Consider the following 19756-nt stretch of genomic DNA (forward strand, 5'->3'; position numbering starts at 1 on the left):
TATATATAATCTGTATACATATATAATCTGTATATATGTGTGTATATATATATGCACATATATATATATACACACACACACACACACACACATATATATATATACACATACACAGATTACCCACTGATTAATTTTTTTAAAGATTTCTTTACTAGTTTGAAAGGTGGGCGGGTGGGGGGAGAGAAAGAGAGAGAAAAATCTTTCCTCTGCTGATACACTCTTCAAGCAGCCAAAACAGCTGGGGCTGGGTCAGACCTAAACCAGGAGCCTGCAATTTCATTCATGCCTCCTGTTGTGAGTGACATGGGCTCTAGCACTTGGATCATCTCCTGTAGCATCCCCACGTCTATTAGCAAGGAGCTGAATCAAAAGTGGAGCACGAGAGACAATGGGATGCTGGCACCCAGGTTATAGCTACACTGGCTGGCCAGCTAATTCCTTTATCATCCTGACACCTGCCAGCACCCCAGAGGAGTGCCAGCTTGAGCCCCGGCTACTCCACTTGAGATCCACCTCCCTGCAAATGCTCTTGGAAGACAGTACAAGATGACTCAAGTGCTTGGGAACCCATCACCCATGTGGAAGACTGAGACAGAGTTCCTGGTTACTGGCTTTGGCCTGGCTGTTACAGCCATTTGGAGAGATCTCCTCCTCTGTCTCGCACCCCATTTTTGTCACTCTGTCTTGCAAATAAAGAAATCTTAAAAAAAAAAAAATCTGCTCACATATGCATGGATTTAATTTTCCTTTTGATACTAAAAGAGAAGTACATTTTAATTGCATTTTTCCACAAACATCAAAGTAAAAATATACATGTAAAAATTAAATATCTAAAGAAAATGTTGTAAAGACAGATTTTTTTTTTTCTGAGAAAATACAGGAGTAGATGCTATTCCAAAGTTTTCTTTAAAACCCTTGAATGCCTGATTGACACTTAAAAGCCCCTCAGGTACGAGATATACCATCTATGAGACACAATTAAGTCCTGTTTCCCACAGCTACCCTGTGTTCCAACATCCAAAAGCCTCGAAAACGGCCCATGTTATATATCACTCACTCAGATGGCATGCCCAGATGCAAATGGAGGACATGACAACCAGTTCATTGAGGCCTGCAGAGGATGTCTAGTACCATGGAGGGCAGAACAAACTGGACAGCTCTCCAGGGCAAGCTGTGATAGTGAGTATCTGGGGAAGCAGAGACTTGAGGTAGACCATGTCAGTCAAACCTTGGAAGGAGTTCCTTAATCTTGGAGCAATGACATCAACAGCATCTCAGAACTATCAAAACCATTTAAGTAGTACCCTCAGAACAGGCTCCATATCGGGTACCCTGGGATGAGATCAGGTGGCCATCCCCCATTTCCAGGTACTGATGAGGTTGGACTGCTGGGAGAGGCCCTCTCCTCCCCTCTCCCCATTTTTACCAGATACAGGAGAAAAAAGAGATTGGAGGCAGTTGTTTCATCCATTTTCCCCCATTCCTTGATCCTCCCTACCCTAATCAGTGGTCCACATGGGCATATTCTGAACTATGTAAACATCATTAAAACTAAAATGAATTTTTTATTGTAATAATAAAATAAGTGCAGCTCTCTTTGTAAAAGCAGAAGTCTATTTACCATTGGATTTGAATCTGCTATGAGATCCCGGAGGGAATCCAGAAATCCTTGATCTTCCACCATCTGGGCATTGATGTCATGGAGTTTCGCCACGCAGACTGCTGCTGTCTTTCGGACGTAGGGATCCTCATCCTTCAAGCACTTGCGGAGAGGCTCACAGAGATACTCTGTGATCTTGTCTACTCGGATGCACCCCATGGTTCTCACTGCCAATGCCCGAATCAGAGGATTGGGATCTTCACAATCCTACAAACAACAATCACGAATTCTAAGTGTACCTGGTGGCTAAAAGTAACATTCCAGCTTATAAGAATCACAAAAGATGGATTCATTAATCCAAGCATCCAGTTATATCCCACATCAGAACCTCATCTCCCATAAGTATAAGTCTTCATCATCTATTCAAGATTTAGGCTAGGAATCTATTTAAGTATTTACACTTTAAGTACACTTATAGAAGCCTAGCAAATTGGCATGGCCAAGCCAAAGTCATTAGTGAATGTGCCCTAAAAGCAGAAAATGCCTTTGGGTTTCTATTCTGGTACAGGGTAAAACAAAACAAAAAACAAAAACAGCAAGGCAGGATAGGATTAGAAACACCCTGTCCACTCTATTAGCAATTCAATACTACCAGACTCAACACAATGGCTCCATTTCCCAATTCTCTACCTCCAAGTGCTGGGATCCCATATGGGCTCTGGTTTGTGTCCTGGCTGCTTCAATTCTCAGCTAGTTCTCTGCATGTGGATTGGGAAAACAAGAGGACGGCCCAAAGCCTTGGGACCCTACACCTGCGTAGGAGGCCTGGAAGAAACTTCTGGCTCCTAGCTTTGGATTAGCTCAACTCTGGCTGTTGCAGCCATTTGGGCAGTGAACCAGCAGACGGAAGATCTTTCTGTCTCTCCTTCTCTCCATAATCTACCTTTCCAATCAAAATAAAGAATTCTTTAAAAAAAAATAAAATATTAAAATAAAAATTTTAGAATTCATCACTACCAAACAGAGGCAAAAAAAGGACTAGATTATTGAGACCAAGAACTAAGAAGACCACCTAGGAGCTGGCGAAAGGCAGACATAAGTACTTTTAGTTAAAACAGCACAGGTGGCCCTCTGAGGTCCTATTGGATCTTTTCCCTTACTAGCATTTGCTACCAAACATAGCACAAGCTACCAAACATAGAAGTGATTCTTCTAAACTGTCCTACATTGCAAAATTTCTTTAAACCACATAAACTACGCATGGTTCCAACTTCTAAAAACTAGAACCTAATCTCTTTCCAATGATATATTCCATCTATGAATCACCAGTCAGGGAGAATGAACTGTTCTCTCTGAACAATATAATGATAGGAAAAGAAGAAAACATCCATAAGACATAATAAAGCGTACTGGTTATCTTCCAGATTTTGGGAGCCAGCATTTGGCATAGCAGTAAACCTGCTGCCGGTAATACTGGCATCCCACATGGATATCAATTTGAATTCTGGTCATTCTACTACCAGTTCCCTGTTGGTGGCCTAGGAAAGGAGCAGAGAATGGCTCAGGTGCTTGAATCCATGCCACCCAAGTGGGAGACTCCAAAGGGGCTCCTTGCTGCTGCTTTCAGCTTGGCCCCGCCCTGGCAATTGCAGCCATTTGTGGAGTGACCCAGGAGATACAAGATCTCTCTCGTTGCCTGTCTGTCTGTCCTTGTTTCTCTCTGTGACTGACTTTCAAAGAAATAATCTTATTTTTAAAAAAAAAAAGAAAGAAAAACAAATGCTGATTGAAGGAAAAAAAGGGACAACCCCACGAATATGATCATCTAATTTAGTAATAAAAAATACTATAGGAACTAGCACTGTAGTGTAGTATATTAAGCCTATGCCTGCTGTACCAGCATCCCTTATGGATACTGGCTCAATTTATGGACACTGTTCCATTTCTGATCCAGCTCCTGCAAATATGCTTGGGAAGGCAGCAAAAGATAGCCCAAGTCCTTGACCCCTGCACCCATGTGGGAGACCTGTAAGAAGCTCCTGGTTCCTGCCAATATAGCCATTTAGGGAGTGAGCCAGTGGATGAATGATCTCTCTCTCTTTCTCTCTCTCTGTAACTCTGCCTTTCAAATAAAAAATAAGTAAACCTTAATGAAAGAAAGGAAGAAAAAATATGAACTAAGGAGTTCGCGTTTTTGCACAGTGGGCTAAACCATCACTCATGATACTGCCACCCCATATCAGAGTGCCAGACTGAGTCCTTCCAAATAAAAATACAGAAACTTAAAATAAAATTATCCAGGAGTCAGAGTCAGGAGTTTGGCATTGTGGTGAAGACTCCACTTGGGATGCCTACATCCTACCTCGGAGAGGCTGGGCCCAAGCCCTGGCCCTGTTCCAGATTCCAGCTTCTGGCTAACACATCCTCCAAGAGCTGCAGGTAATGGATCAAGAAATTGGCTATCTGCCATCCATATGGGAGACCCAGGTTGGATTTTCAATTACTGGTGGACATTTGGCAGGAGAACAAGTTTTGGGAGGTCTCTGTTTGTCTGTTCCTACCCTACTCTCTACCTTTCAAATAATTTTTTACAAATTCAACAGAAAATTGAAGTCAGGAGAGCCTAGGGAGTATAAATCCAACAACAGTGGCCATGTGTTATTAACTGTGAAAACTCCAAGATAGGTGGGTTTATTTATTACCGTTCCCTCTACTTGAATGTGTTTAAAGTCTTCTACAATATAAAAGAAAGACTCAAATGTTGCTAAGATTAAACAAAGCAAACAGAAAGTGCCTCCTATGGCTCCCACTATTTCTGATTCATAAGCATTATTTCTGCAAAGCCGCAACAGGGAGACCCCCTGTTACCAGTTACTAGGACTACAATAATATACAGTGGTATGGCCAGTCTTTGTCAGCGCAGCAAAGTAAAACCCTGCAGTTTCACCTGGCTCTCCTCTACCCTTCTGGCAGGAATACACCAAGACCCACTAAGAGAAGGCTCACCATATGGTTTAAATTTTCCAGAATAACACAACACTCTGGCACATAGGTTGCTAAAAAACAAGCACATTTCCAGTCACTGTCAGTACTTCCCTAGAGATCTTCCTTCGGAACAACAGTTGCTTATTTGCAACATGGAACCTAAACAGTCACATTCAAAAAAATTATTTGAGATGCAAACAAATGCTCTTGAGTCCCTGGGAGACGTTACCTTCACAAAGCTGTTGACAGCCATGATGGCCATGTCTGGCTGACTCTTGGCGTAGTTCATCAAATAGAGATACACAAGCTTCTTTAGTTCCAGGTTGTCAGTCTGCATACAGTTCACTACATCTGGAAAGAGAGAGCTGAGCAGAGGGAAACGAAAAGGAAGAGTGAGTGTATGTGACTACCAACCTGTAGGAGAGAACACAGTGACATGGTTTTATATTACAGAATTATTAGATCCATGACAAACATCCCCATACTGGTCATTACTACCATGAAAATGAATTAGTCAAAAACTGAAGCACAGTTCCCAAGATCTTTAAAGAATTTTTGAAAATATTTTCCACTAGGAAAATATTTTGGGCCCGGTATGGTAGCCTAGTGGCTAAATCCTCGCCTTGCATGGCCAGGATCCCATATGGGCACTGGTTCGTATTCTGGGTCCTCCACATTTGGCTCAGGTTTTGGACAAACCAGGATGGGCTAGTTCGTATCACCTACTGGCAGATCCAAGTACCAGAATGGTGTGTGGGTCATGCCGGATTGGGCAGCAACACAAGCCAGTTAACATGAGGGCAAAACTGAGGCTGGCTGGGCTGAGTTAGGCTGTAGCTCCCAACAGTGTAAGCTGGAACTGGGTGGGTCAGGCTGGGTTAGGTTACAGCATCCACTGGCAAATGTCAAGGAGAGGCAGGCCATGCCAGACTGGCCACAATGCCCAACCAACACACGTGAGTCCCAGGCAGGAGGGAAGCAAACCTGGCAGAGGGGTTATGGGAGGCTCCTCTGCTGGGTCACTCACTGGTGAGCGTGAGAGCTGATATTGGGGGCAGATCGGCCCAGGCAGAGCTACAACACCTATTGGCCTGCATGTGAGCTGGATTGGAGGAAAGCCAGGATGGGCTGACTGTATCTACTGGTGCATGCATACGGCAGAGTGGGTATGGGTTGGTTGGGCCTTGCCACAGCATCAGCTGACAGATGCAGGCACTGGGGGCAAATTCTGTCAAGCTCATCTGCAGAACCACCTGGAGAATGCAAGATCCAGGAGTGGGAGTAGTCCCATTAGGGAAACAGTGGGCACCTTCCTTTTGGGTTGCCACACCGACTGGTGAGCATGAGAATCAGGACTAGAGGTAAACATGGCACCCACCGGTATCAGTGTAGACTGGATAGTGAGGCTTCAATGCCCATTGATATGTATGACAGCAGAAGGGGATGTGGGACAGACTGGACCAGTCGGCTGTACCTACTGGCAAGCACAGGAACCAGGGCAGGGGTGGGCCAGGTGAGGCTTACTGCAGGTCGCTCTAACTAGGCTGCAGCTCTCACTGGTTTAAGTGAAGGCCAAGTGTGTGGTGGGCAGGATCATGCTGTGGTGCAACACCCACTGTCTTGTGCAGAAGACAGGGTTAAAGACAGAACTGACCCAGCAATTGCAACTACTAGCATGTACATAGGCTGATTTGGGCGATGGACTGTACTGCATGCTGTGTTGGCAAGTACACACAAGAATCAGGCCTGGGATCACCTCAGATGAGGCTTCCTTGGAGATTCCCCTAAACTGAATCACTGGACAGAACTCCAACTATGAAGAGAATTAAAGTTTTCATGGCCTGACCATGGAGTGCATGTGTCAAGAGCTGGGCCTCCTCTGTGGCTTAGACGCAGCAGTGAACAGCATATCCAGATGCACATGGAGGATTTGGCAGTACATTATAGCCTGCAGAGGACACCTGGTACCACAACAGATGGTAGAGGACAGAACAAATTGATCAACTACCCCAGCCAAGCACTAGCAGTGAATATCCGGGCAAATGGAGACTCTAAGGTGGACTATGTCAGCCAGTGGATTCTGGAAATTTCATCGTGCTTTGAGTGGCAAGATTGACAGCAATTCAGAACTGTTGAACTATCAAAACCACTCAAGCAGGACACCCTTGGATCATGCCCCACATCAGAGACCCTGGGATGGCATCAGGTGGATGTCCCCCCTCCCAGGGTACAGTGGCATTTGGGAGGCTGGGTGTGGTTTCTCCCCTTATCTGCCCCCTTCCTCCACATATAGGAAAGAAGAGAATGTGAAAATAATGGTCTCACCCACTGTTCCTCTAGCCCTTGACCCTTTGTACCCTAATCAACTAAGTAAAAATCATCAAAAATAAAATTTAAAAAAAAGAAAAAAAAATACATTACTTCTGTGGCTTGTTCTGTATCTTTACTGAATAGCACTGAACTTGAGGTTACTTACTAAGCAGACCGAAGCATGATCATCTACAAGTAACCAACCTCTTATTTCTTGTTTCTTTGAAATATCTCTGTATCTCAGTTCCTCCAAGAGTTCTTAACTAGTCCTGCTTAAATAGAGCCTTCTTTTAAGAAAAAATTATTTTATTTTTATTGGAAAGGCAGATATACAGAGAGGAAGAGAGACAGAGAAGAAGATCTTCAGTCCGTTGATTCACTCCCCAAGCGGCCACAACAGCCAGAATTGAGCTAATCCAAAGTCAGGATACTGGAGCCTCCTCCAGGTCTCCCATGTGAGTGCAGGGTCCCAAAGAGGAAGTGGGGCTGCCGGGGTTAGAACTAGCACCCATATGGGATCCCGGCACGTGCAAGGCAAGGACTTGAATGTTATTCTATCGCACCGGGCCCATGTCCACATTTCCTTTTCCTTTTCCCTGTATCTGGGTGAAAGCAAGAGACAAGGGGAGAAGCCATACCCAGCCCCCCAATCACCTCACCTCAGCACCCAGGGATGGGGAATGGCCCCCTAATGTCATGTTAAAGTCCCTGATGTGTTATACGCCTCAAGGGTTCTGCCCAAGTGGCTTTGATAGTTCTGAAACGCTGTCCATCTTGCAGATGCAAGGATGAGGACATCCTCCCAAGGTCCATTGGCTGACACACTCTACCTCTGAGTCTCTGCTCAGATATTTGCTGTCTCACTTCACTGGGGTAGTTGATCAATTTGTTCTGCCCTCCTTCCTCTGCTATGGTACCAGGTATCCTCTGCAGGCTCCAATGGTCGACATATGTGCCTCTGGGTATGCCATCCACTGCTCCATCAAAGCCACCGAGGAGGTCCAATTTTAACAGATGCAGTCCAATATCAGACCACAGGTCCTGCCACTCTCTTCATTGTTGGAGTTATGAGTTCAGAGGTTTAGTTGGAGGAACCCTCAAAGAAATCTCATCCAAAGTGATCTCAGACCTATCTCTTGTGTGTGCACCCAACTACACAGGGTCCAGTTCATTCTGTCACCCGTATCAGCCTACTTCCACAATGGTAATTATAACTACTAGGGTCAGATCTATCTCCAGCCCCATTTTTCATTCAAACCAATAGGTGCTGTGGCCCAGCCTCCCCTGCCCTCCACACAGTTGGCCCTCATGTACACCACTGGGAGCTGCAGCCCAGTCAGAGTGATCCCCATAACCCTCACTGAGCTGGCCCCTAGCCCTGGTTTCTGCATCTGACAGCATGTGCAGTGGACTGGTCTGGTCTATCCCACCTCCCATTCAGCACTCATATACATAATTGGGCCTTGAAGCCTAACTCATCCCAACCTACTCCACCCTCCAGTCCACATTAATGTTAGCAGGTCTAGCTGTTCCGCTTTTGATCCAGCTTCCTGATCCAGGAATGGGAAGGAAGTTGAAGATGGTCCAAAGACTTGGGACCCTGGACCCACGTGAAGACCCAGAAGAGGCTCCTGGCTGTGGCTTCAGAGCAGATCAGCTCTGGCCATTGCAGCCATCTGGGGAGTGAGCCAGCAGCTGGAAGATCTTTTCCCGTCTCTCCTTCTCTCTGTAAATCTGATCTGCCTTTCCAACAAAAATAAACACATCTTATCTTAAAAAAAAAAGCGCTATGCCCAAAACTCAACCCCCCCCCCATGATACCATTTCTATTTGGTCTCCTTGCCGAGTTATGATAGCTGCTCTTACTTTTCTGATCGCAAGATCTCCTTTAACATTTTTAAATCTTGGGCCCGGCGCAGTGGCCTAGTGGCTTAAGTCCTCGCCTTGAAAGCCCCGGGATCCCATATGGGCACCGGTTCTAATCCCAGCAGCTCCACTTCCCATCCAGTTCCCTGCTTGTGGCCTGGGAAAGCAGTCAAGGACGGCCCAATGCTTTGGGACCCTGCACCCAGATGGGAGACCCGGAAGAGGTTCCCGGTTCCCGGCTTCAGATTGGTGCGCACTGGCCACTGCGGCTCACTTGGGGAGTGAATCATCGGACGGAAGCTCTTCCTCTCTGTCTCTCCTCCTCTCTGTATATCTGACTTTGTAATAAAATAAATAAATCTTAAAAAAATTTTTTTTTTAATCTTGATTTGTCTAAAATAATAAATCCATTTTACAACATATTTTAAGGTAAAAATTCTATTTTTAAATTATTGAGAAGACAATTTTTCTTGAATTAATGCAAAGGACTCAATATCCAGTTTAAACAAAGACAGGTGGATTCTCACATGTTCCTGCATTCAACCTACTGTAAATGTTTTAGATGAAATATAAAAGAAAATTATATTTTTGATACTGCACTAAAAATAGTTAATACATGGTGGGTTTTTTTGGAGGGTTGTGGTTTTTCTTGTTTTGTTTTTTGTTTTTTCGTTTTATTTGGAAGCAGAGAAACAGACATATCTATCTGCTAGTTCACTCTTCAAACGCCAGTAAAAGTGGGGGCTGGCCCAGGCCAAAGCCAAGAGCCTAGAGCCCAGAACTCAATCCAGGCCTCTCACCAGAGTGGAAGGAAACCAACCACTTGAGCCACGATCTGCTGCCTCCTAGGATATGCACTAGCAAAAAGCTGGAAACAGACGTGGAGCCAGGAACTGAAGCAGACACTTCAACAGGCAATGCAAATATCCCAGGTAGCAGCTTAACTGTTGTACTAAATGTTCACCTCCCACAAACAACAGTTTCTTTAAAAGTAATTGAAATGTGGTATCTGAAACCATATGAATAAGCTTTTGTCCATGTCTCATATACTTTACCCATGCATAATTCTGTGATACACGCGTTGGTCATTTGAAAATTGTTGCTGAGTTAGGCACAGTTAACAGAAGCAACCACAATCATTTATTTTATCTTATCAACAATCTCAAAAAAAAATCTTTCTTTAAATACTGGCAAGTTAAAAAAAATACTGGCAAGTTATAAAGCTCAAATTTTACCTACAGTCAAATTTTTTCTTCTTGTAATGGCAGGTTCACTTTGTTCCTTTTTGATACAATGTCTCCCAAATGCCAAAGTCTGATTAAATATAATCTGTCAATCACTTTCTTATAAAAATAGTGCTTGCAATTCTCAAATCAACCATCACATCTTGCGATGCTAAAGAGCTTTATGTGCAATTCTTATTTTAGCACACAGAACAATAAAAAGACCTGTTCTCAAAGTCTAAGTTTTTAAAAAAACCAGATGAATTCTTCACAAAGGATAGCCTAAGTAAACTGCTTCTTTTCTTGTATGTAGGGGTATAAAATACAATCCCACTGTTCAGACCAGCTTTGCTACCCTGATTCATGTTAACCTCCCAGGAATTTTACCTACCACTGCTTTGCAACACCAATTCCAACATCAAAACGGTGAAAAAAGGCAGTAACTAAATGTCATTACAAAAACAGCTTTGACCTAACAGACCTCCAAAAGTGTCTTGCCAATTCTCAGGGGTCTGACGTCAACCCTCACTCTTCAAGTAGTCTTGCTACATTAAAGTAACAAAAAACAGGAACAAATGCATTTTAATATTGATTTCCATCAAGAATTCAGCAGCTGAAAGCTGAATGGGTTGTAAATTGCAGGGCAATGGCTTGTGTCAATTACAGAGTGAGTTTGGTGTCTCAGTTCGTCTGTATCATCTTCTGACACTATCTCAACCAGCAGATTGATAACTGACCAGCTTGCAGAAGGTTTTACCCTAAACATGTATACAACAAAACTAAGCTTGTTTTATTCCTCTAAAAACCAAAGAAGCAACACGTAAGTCAGAGAAATACTAAGAGAGCAATTCATGGACAGGTGCACCATCTACCAGTCAGCTGCCTGCACCTCAGATCAGTGTGCCTAGGTTTCATTCCTGGCTCCACTTCTGACTCCAGCCTCCTCCTGATGTGCACCTTGGGACGTAGTGGTGATGGCTGGCTAAGTACCTGGGTCCCTTCCTCCACGTGACAGACCTGCACTGTGTTCCTGTCTCCCAGGTTCATTCTGGCCTAACACCAATCGTTGGGGACATTTGGAGAGTGAACAAGCAGAGGCAAGCAAATTATCTCTCCATATGTTTAATAATTTAAAATTCTTGAGGATGTTTTTTCAGTGGAATACATTATTTCTTTTAGGCTCTGTGACATAAGAAGCAGTAAAGGCCATAAAAAGTGGGATGGTCATGAAGTGACCTTTACCTAACATCCTTCCCCACGGTCATAGCAGCAATCACTTTTTTCACAGCCTCTTTCCTTTTTTCTTTCTTCTCATTGTTGAGCTCAGCTTTTAATTCGAAGATTTCTCCTACAAAAATAGGAACATGTGAGCATGGTCTACAAACCAGAGAACTAAAGCAGGAGACTGCACTACTGAATAACACAGGAAAACAAGACAGCAATTGAAACCAAATCACTTAAAACTTACAGGATACGGAAAAGTCAAAGCCCCAGAATATCAGCTGACTTACTGATAATGACAATACCAACACATTTTAAAACCTTTTTTTTTTTAAGATTTCTTCATTTTATTGGAAAGGCAGATATATATACAAAGAGAAAGATCATCTGCTGATTCACCCCTCAAGTGGCCGCAATGGCCAGAGCTAAGCTGATTTGAAGCCAGGAACCAGGAAACTCCTCCAGGTCTCCCATTTGGGTGCAGGCTCCCAAGGCTTTGAGCCATCCTCGACTGCTTTCCCAGGCCACAAGCAGGGAACTGGATGGGAAACAGAGCACCTGGGATATGAACTGGCACCCATAAAGGACCCCGACAGATACAAGACAAGGATTTAGCCACTAAGCTATCTCACTAGGCCCACATTTTAAAATCTTTTAAATCATGGCAGAGAGAAATGTACAATCCAAACCCTAGGTAGAAAGGCAAATCCCAAAATATCTAACTTCACGGGGAGAGAATAATATACGAGAGATAATCCCCCATCAGGATTTTAAGTGCTGAGAAGAAAAATGTAGGTTTGGAACAGTCTAGGAAATTACTAATATCAGGAAATAGCATTATGGAGTAACTGGTGAAACCACCATTTGCAATATACCACATGGCCATCAGTTTGTGACCCGGGTGCTCCATTTCTGATCCAGCTCTCCGCTTAATGGCACAGGAACAGCAGCAGAGGTTCATCAAGAGTGTTTGCACCCCTGTACCCACATAGGGGACCTGGATGAAGTTTCTGGCTTCAGCCTGGCTAAGTGATGGCCAATGCAGCCACCTGGAGAGTGAAACCTTTCCCTATCTCTGTAACTCTGCCTTTCAAATTTAAAAAAATAATAAATTTTTAAAATCAATTATTTCAAAAAGAAAAAACCTCACTTATCATCTCACAGACTCACTTGCAATTTTACAGATAAAGAAACACGGTTCAAAGGCCAACATGAGATAGAGACAAGGCCAGCTACCTGACTCTCAAATGTACATGTTCCTGGCAGTATTAAAACAATGCTCAAACTGCACTTCGGACCAAATACATGCAATGCCAAGAATGATCACATGAATATTTTTAGAAGCTTCCTCAAGTGATCTAATGAACAAACAGGATTTGAAATCACTACTCCACTCTTAATTCTAATAAGCTAATAGGCCTAAGGCTCATTCTGCTAAATTAATCTAACAAGAACATTAAAGCTTCAAGAATATATGGGGCTGCCACTGTGGCACAACAAGTTAAGCCACCACCTACAGCACCTACATCCCATACGGGCACGGTTTAAGTCCTAGCTGTTTCAGAGAGAGTAAACCAACTTCTACCTGCTCATTCACTCCCAAAAACGGTTGCAACAACCAGAGCTGAGCTAGCCCAAAGCCAGGAGTCAGGACCATCTGCTGGGTCTCCCCATGTGGTTCAGGGACCCAAATTTTTGGGCCACCCTTGGCTGCTTTCCCAGGTGCATTAGCAGGGAGCTGAATCAGAAACAGAGCAGCAAGGACTCACATTGGTACCAAAGGGATGCAGGTATCATGGTATTACACAACAATACTGACCCCAAAACTGTTCATACTTTTCCTTTTAAACAAACCTCATTTGTTCTCTAAAGTGGAAATAATGGATACTGTTTGCTTGTACCCCATTCACCTGAAGTCCCTATATTAGAAAGACCAAATTGAGAAGACAACAGAAGTTGGGCACTAAAAATATTTTGTTTGATCAAGACGAACTATTACAAAATTGCTATTTTATTTAAGCTCCAGCTGCAAAAAAACAGCATAACCAGAAAAGCTGACCCCTTTAAAAGGGGCTCTCTGCCAAATCTAGCTCTTAGGGTTCTTCTCATCAGCACTTCTGGAGCAGCAAAGGATGAACAGCAGGGTTTCGGAAAGTCTGAATTGTGAACAGCGGCAGGAGGTACAGAATCAAAACAGGATGTAACTCAAGTTCTTCCAATTTCCACAGCATACATTTAAAGCTATGTTCTCCAGCGGCAGCTGTAGTGGGCGGTGCAGGAAGTAAAAGGAACACAATCTATCCATTTATTTTTAAAATGTGGCATATTTCTCAGAGCATACCCCACATCCGGGACTTGGGGTGGGTGGGAAACTGGGTGGGGCTTCTCCGTCAATACCCCCCTTTACCTCAGATACATGATGGAAACAATATGGACATAATACTATTACCCACTTCCCTATACCCCCTGAACCTTTTTCTTTTACCGTAATTAACTATGTAAATATTGTCAACAAAAATACAATAAAAAAAATTTAATAATCAAAAAAAAAAATGTGGCATATATCCCACAGTGTTTCAGGTTGTGATTCTCAAACTTTCATAAGTGACCAAATACAAAAAACTACCTTATAAGGAAAAACTTGAATAATTAAGTGAGTTTTAAAATTATATTCCTTTATGTCATTAGACAAGATGTTGGTCATCAAAACATACTGACTGGGGGGCCCGGCGCAGTGGCCTAGCAGCTTAAGTCCTCGCCTCGAACACCCCGGGATCCCATATGAGTGCCAGTTCTAATCCTGGCAGCCCTGCTTCCCATCCAGTTCCCTGCTTGTGGCCTGGGAAAGCAGTCGAGGACGGCCCAATGCTTTGGGATCCTGCACCCGCGTGGGAGACCCGGAAGAGGTTCCAGGTTCCTGGCTTCGGATCGGCGCGCACCGGCCACTGTGGCTCACTTGGGGAGTGAATCATCGGACAGAAGATCTTCCTCTCTGTCTATCTGACTGTAATAAAATAAAATAAATCCTTAAAAAAAAAAAAACCATACTGACTGGGGGGCCCGGCGCAGTGGCCTAGCGGCTAAAGTCCTGAATACACAGGTACTGTGACTGCCTACAGTGCCCACATCTCATACTGGGGACAGGTTTAACTAACTCCTATCTAGCTTCCTGCTAACGTGTCTGGGAGTGAAGTCAATGATGGCCCAAATATTTGGGCCTCTGGCACTCATGTGAGGCCCAGATGGAGTTCCTGGCTTCGGCCTGGCCCAACACCAGTGGTTGTGAGCATTTGTGAAGTGAACCAGCAGCTAGAACGTCTCTATCTCTGTCTCATTCAAGAAAACAGAATTAAAAGGTAAAATCTAATGCAATCATTTTTTAAATGCATGCAGTTTTTTCACAGTATGCATTTGCCATGTGATTTATGCCTATATAAACACATTCACATATACTTTCTTCCATGAGTCATATCTATTATTCTCAACTTTTGTTGCTCAAATTATCCCAAATTTGGCCAGAGTCCCTTGAAGCTTTGGTACTCCTTGACATGTCCCATCATTTTTTGAGCACTCCCCTTCTGGCATAAGACATTCATGTTCATTTTGTATGTTCCCCTACCCTGTCCTGAAATCAGCTGTTACTCCAAAGCATTATGGTATCTTTTAGTAAAAACTAGAAGCTGAAAGTCAGCTGACAGGTATCCTTTGCACTGACTCTGACTTGCAGGAAATGAGGATATTTAATTAGAAACTCCATCACTATTAGCATACGTAGAAAAAAAATGACCTGCACATAGCAATCAGTAAATACTTACTAAATAAATTATTACAAAGACTGCACAGTGTTCTTTAACACCAAACTCAACAGAGCAGGTGGTCAGGATTGTGGTAAACATGTCTACCATTCGTTCACATCAGAGTACCCAGGCTCAATTCTCAACCACAGCTCCTAACTCCAGCTCCTGCCACCCATGGGGAAGACCTGCACTGCATGCCTGGCCGCCACCTTTGACACCAACTCATCCCCAGCCACTGTGAACATCTGGGAGGGAATCTCACCAGGGGAATACTCCATCCAATCTGTTGCTCTGTCTCACAAATAATACAAAAGTAGAAAGGCCCAATTCAGTTTCATCTGAAGATAATTAGGTCAGTAAACATTGTAAGGGAAACAAGAAAGAAAAATCTGGGAGCAGCAAGGTTGTCATATTTCAGCCACTAGACAAGAGGGACAAGGCACATTCAAGAAGCCAGTCACACTGGTAGAGAAGAGAGGAAAGGAGCAATGGCAGTTGGTGTAAGGCCCACGCTCTGGTGTAACAACAGCGGTAAACTACAGGCAGAAGAGGGCAATAACATTCACATTGTTTCTATTGCTGTTTTACATTATCTTTTTTATCAAACAATTCAGACATATCAAACAAAGCAGATATCAAACAAAGCAGACACATTTACACACATGGAAAAAATGGGAATACAAAATGTGCTCCCCGCAGGGACAGGGACAGGGAGAACTGTCAGTTACATCTATCTATACTGCTATATAACTTATTTCTAAGTAAAAATGAAAAGAATAAACGTGTATCTGACTCTTTTGCCCTCCTCAGATGTCAGTTTTCTGGATCAGTGCTGACTTTACAAAACAAAGAGTTCTTTCGTTAAAACAGAACCTTCAGGGCCCGGCGCCGTGGACTAGTGGGTAAAATTCTCGCCTTGAACGTACCAGGATCCCATATGGGCGCCAGTTCTAGTCCCAGCAGCCCTGCTTCCCATCCAGCTCCCTGCTTGTGGCCTGGGAAAGCAGTTGAGGATGGCCCAAGGCCTTGGGACCCGGAACCCGTGTAGGAGGCCTGGAAGAAATTTCTGGATCCTGGCATTGGATCAGCTCAGCTCTAGCTATTGCAGCCACTTGGAGAGTGAACCTACAGACAGATCTTTCTTTCCGTCACTTTGTTTCTCTGTAAATCTGCCTTTCCAATAAAAATAAACAAATCTTAGGAGGGAAAAAAAGGAAAGAAAAGAAATTGAAGGCAAGTGTTGTGGCACAGACTATCGAGTTGCAGAGTGCCATGCCCACATGCCACATGGACACTGGTTCACATTCCAGGTGCTTCACTTCCAATGTGCTAATGGCCTGGGAATGGCAGTGGAAGATGAATGAAGTGTTTGGGCCCTGGCCACACACACAGGAGACCTGGGTGAAGTTCCTGGCTCCTAACTTCAGCCTGCTTCTGTGGTTATCTGGGGAGTGAACCAGCAGATGGAAAATCTGTCTTTGATTCTCTTTTTGTACCTCTGTCTTTGAAGTACATAATTTTTTTAAAGATGTGTTTGAGGACCCAGCCCTCATGCTTTTAATAGAATATAAATTACCTAAACATATATATCTGTAAAAGTAAGTTCTCAATGAGACTGTCCACAACATGTATGCCTAAAGAGGTCATGAGCATTCTACTTCGGCCAGTCTTACGCTACAACTTTTGAAAATGTCAAAGATTTCATCAGATTCTCTACCTACCTTTTTTATTAGTTGTAAAGTACTTGGAGTCAGTCATGATTCTGGATCTTCAATGTGCACCTACTGCAAAAGAAAAATATTCCTTTACCCAGTTTATATGTATCTAACATAGTAATAAAATTAGCATTTAAGAACTTCTGCACTCAACAACAAGCGTCCTCTTCCCTCCCACCAACACTGCTGATTCAAGGGCTGCAGAGTAAACTGAATGGAATTCCTGCTTCAACTTGCTGCTAGAGGCAATCTAAAAGCCCCCTGCCATGTACTGATAGCTTACTATGATAGAGTCTTATCATTTCATCCACCAAGAACTCCTTAGAGCCTTCAAGAGCTAAAATGAGACCATTTTTGTAAACACAGTTTCAATCAGTCTTTCCAACATTTAAAGTAAGGAAAAGTTTGTTTTGAAAGCTTTCACCATTACTGTCCACTCAGAAATCTCATTACCACCCTCACTTCCTTTCCAAGGAAGGAATGTCTTTCAGCCGAAAAACATTCCAGTTAGCAGTATAACACTTTTTTCACAACAAACTTCTAGGAGAGGCAAACACGCTCTACACATAGATTTTTAAAAAAACAAAAAACGTGTTTTTCCTATTTCTAACAGTCTATGTTCAACCCAATAGCATTTGTAAATAATAAACAGTATCAGCTGATGCTTAAAAATAAGGCAACAGACTGCAATCTTTGCTCAGTCATACTTAATATAAAAGGGAATCAGAACTGATGCTAACCCTTCAAAGAGCATGGATTGCAGCCTCAACCTTAACTTTTCTGCCCCAATTCCAGGAGAATTAATCCAGCAATATATGATACCAGTTCTAGGAATGCAATTCCCTGAGTGTGGGAAAATAGTTGGATGATTTACTGTGCAGCAATAATGGGCAAAAAAAAAAAAAAAGAAAGAAAAAGTATAATTTCCTAATACACATTTCTCAACATTTGTATGCACCGAAATAAACTTATTTTAAATTACATCTTAGACAAAATTTTTAAAGAACTCTCATAAAACGAAAATGGCACAAATCACTTACATTTTTCCCAAAATAGTGAGAATGCTTTCTGACTTGAGAAATTCTAGGACTTTCTCCAATATATCTGAGTTATTTAAATATATTAATAAAGTTTCTTGTTAAGTAATATTCCTTCTGCACTCAAAAATGGCTATCTTCTTCCACACAGCTATCACTAACAATACTTACTATCAATTTCAAGACAAGATATTCTAGTATCTATTATCAAGTCAACACAATGTGAATAATGATACATTTGGCAAAGTTGAGCAATAACATTTGGCAAGCTGGGACAGATCTGGTACAAAAGACCTAAGCACTAAGCAAATCAATATACTTAAAAAAGAAAGAGGGAAAAGTCAAATAAACCTAAAATAATGGAAAGAAGTCTGACCCAATTCTGATCCCTAAAATGTGCTCATGGAAATCAGACTCAATTGCTATCTTTCCAACCAATTCCTTACTGTGTTTACTCCAAATCCTAAGACAACAGTACCTGGCATCATACTAGAATTTCAATGAACTAAATACCTTGTTTAAAAATAGTGCCCTAGGGCCCAGGGCGGTACCCTAGTCCCTATGTCCTCGCCTTGCATGCACTGGAATCCTGTATGTGTATGTATCCCAGCTGCTCCACTTCCCATCAGCTCCCTGCTTGTGGCCTGGGAAAGCAGTTGAGGACTACCCAAAGCTTTGGGACTCTGCACTGGCTTTGGAGACCTGGAAGAGGCTCCTGGCTCCTGGCTCCAGATCAGTTCAGCTCCAGCCACTGTGGCCATTTGGAGAGTGAATCAATAGAAGGAAGATCTCTGTGTGTGTGTCTCTCTCTCTGTATATCTGCCTTTCCAATAAAAATAAATAATTTTTTAAAAAAAGTATTAGTGCCCTGGAACTATCAAATATCATTATACAATACAGAAATTTGTTTCAATAACCAAAGATCAAACGGTTACACAGGCTCGCCTTACTTGTTTTTGTAATCCCTTTCCAGTAAAAATTCAAAGAATACTCTTAATGTTCTCACAACACACACTAGATGTAGGTGAGCAAAGGAAAGGATCCTTCTGTCAGCCCTTGAATATAGTCCCCAAGGAGTTATCTACAAATTTACATACACAAACAGGAAAATCAACAGAGAGAAAAACACAAAAGTCCAACAAGAGGGCTTTTCATAGTGCAAGCCACCCGTGGTCTGTCTAGAATATTACGATGCTATTTAAAGTCCAATACTGTTATCAAAACATAAAACTTGCTTAAGAATTAAAAACAATTTGCTTGGAATCTTCAACCAGTTTCTTAACAAAATACACAAAAGTCTTCTATTTTCTAAAATTCTCACATATATATACATAACTAAATTCTTAACTGAGATTTTCACCTCATTCTGCTAAACATTAAATTAATCTATTTCTTGGCCCAACAAGATAGCCTAGTAGCTAAATCCTCACGCTTTTTCTTTCTGTCTCTCAATATAATACAAATTAAAAAAATAAAAAACAAAACAGGCCTGGTGCAGTAGCTCAGCGGCTAAAGTCCTCGCCTTGAACGCACCGGGATCCCATATGGGCGCCGGTTCATATCCCAGCTGCCCTGCTTCCCATCCAGCTCCCTGCTTGTGGCCTGGGAAAGCAGTCGAGGATAGCCCAATTCCTTGGGATCCTGCACCCACACGGGAGACCTGGAAGAAGTTCCTGGCTCCTGGCTTCAGATCGGCATGGCATCGGCCGTTGCAGTCACTTAGGGAGTGAACCATCGGACGGAAGATCTTCCTCTCTGTCTCGCCTCTTCTCTGCATATCTGACTTTGTAATAAAAATACAATAAATCTTAAAAAAAAAAGAAAGAAATCTCCAAGTGAGGTAATGTATGTCTCTCCTGTACACTGTGAGCATTTCTTAGCTACAGATCATTGTATCTACCCTCAAAATTTCAGTGAAAGGAAGTTCAAGAGTCTTTGGAAGGTTGTGACACAAATCCTAAATTAAGACTCCCTCCCTGCTTTAAAGACAGAGAGAAACATT

The 19756-nt window shown here is 42.7% G+C and overlaps 1 protein-coding gene across 3 annotated transcripts in view; it reads right to left on the minus strand.

Moving 5' to 3' along the window:
• AP2B1 (adaptor related protein complex 2 subunit beta 1) overlaps window positions 1-19756 on the minus strand; it is a 111866-nt gene that overhangs the window by 89172 nt on the left and 2938 nt on the right. For all 3 annotated transcript variants that reach the window (XM_058675406.1, XM_058675403.1, XM_058675404.1), the window contains exons 2-5: window positions 16724-16783; window positions 11227-11332; window positions 4815-4950; window positions 1622-1867 (exon numbers count right to left, since the gene is read on the minus strand). In XM_058675406.1, coding sequence (XP_058531389.1) covers window positions 1622-1867; window positions 4815-4950; window positions 11227-11332; window positions 16724-16760 — 525 coding nt within the window. In that variant the 5' untranslated portion in view covers window positions 16761-16783. The remainder of the gene's footprint in view (window positions 1-1621; window positions 1868-4814; window positions 4951-11226; window positions 11333-16723; window positions 16784-19756) is intronic.

Source organism: Ochotona princeps, chromosome 17, assembly GCF_030435755.1.
Source record: "Ochotona princeps isolate mOchPri1 chromosome 17, mOchPri1.hap1, whole genome shotgun sequence".
NCBI classification, from domain to species: Eukaryota; Metazoa; Chordata; class Mammalia; order Lagomorpha; family Ochotonidae; genus Ochotona; species Ochotona princeps.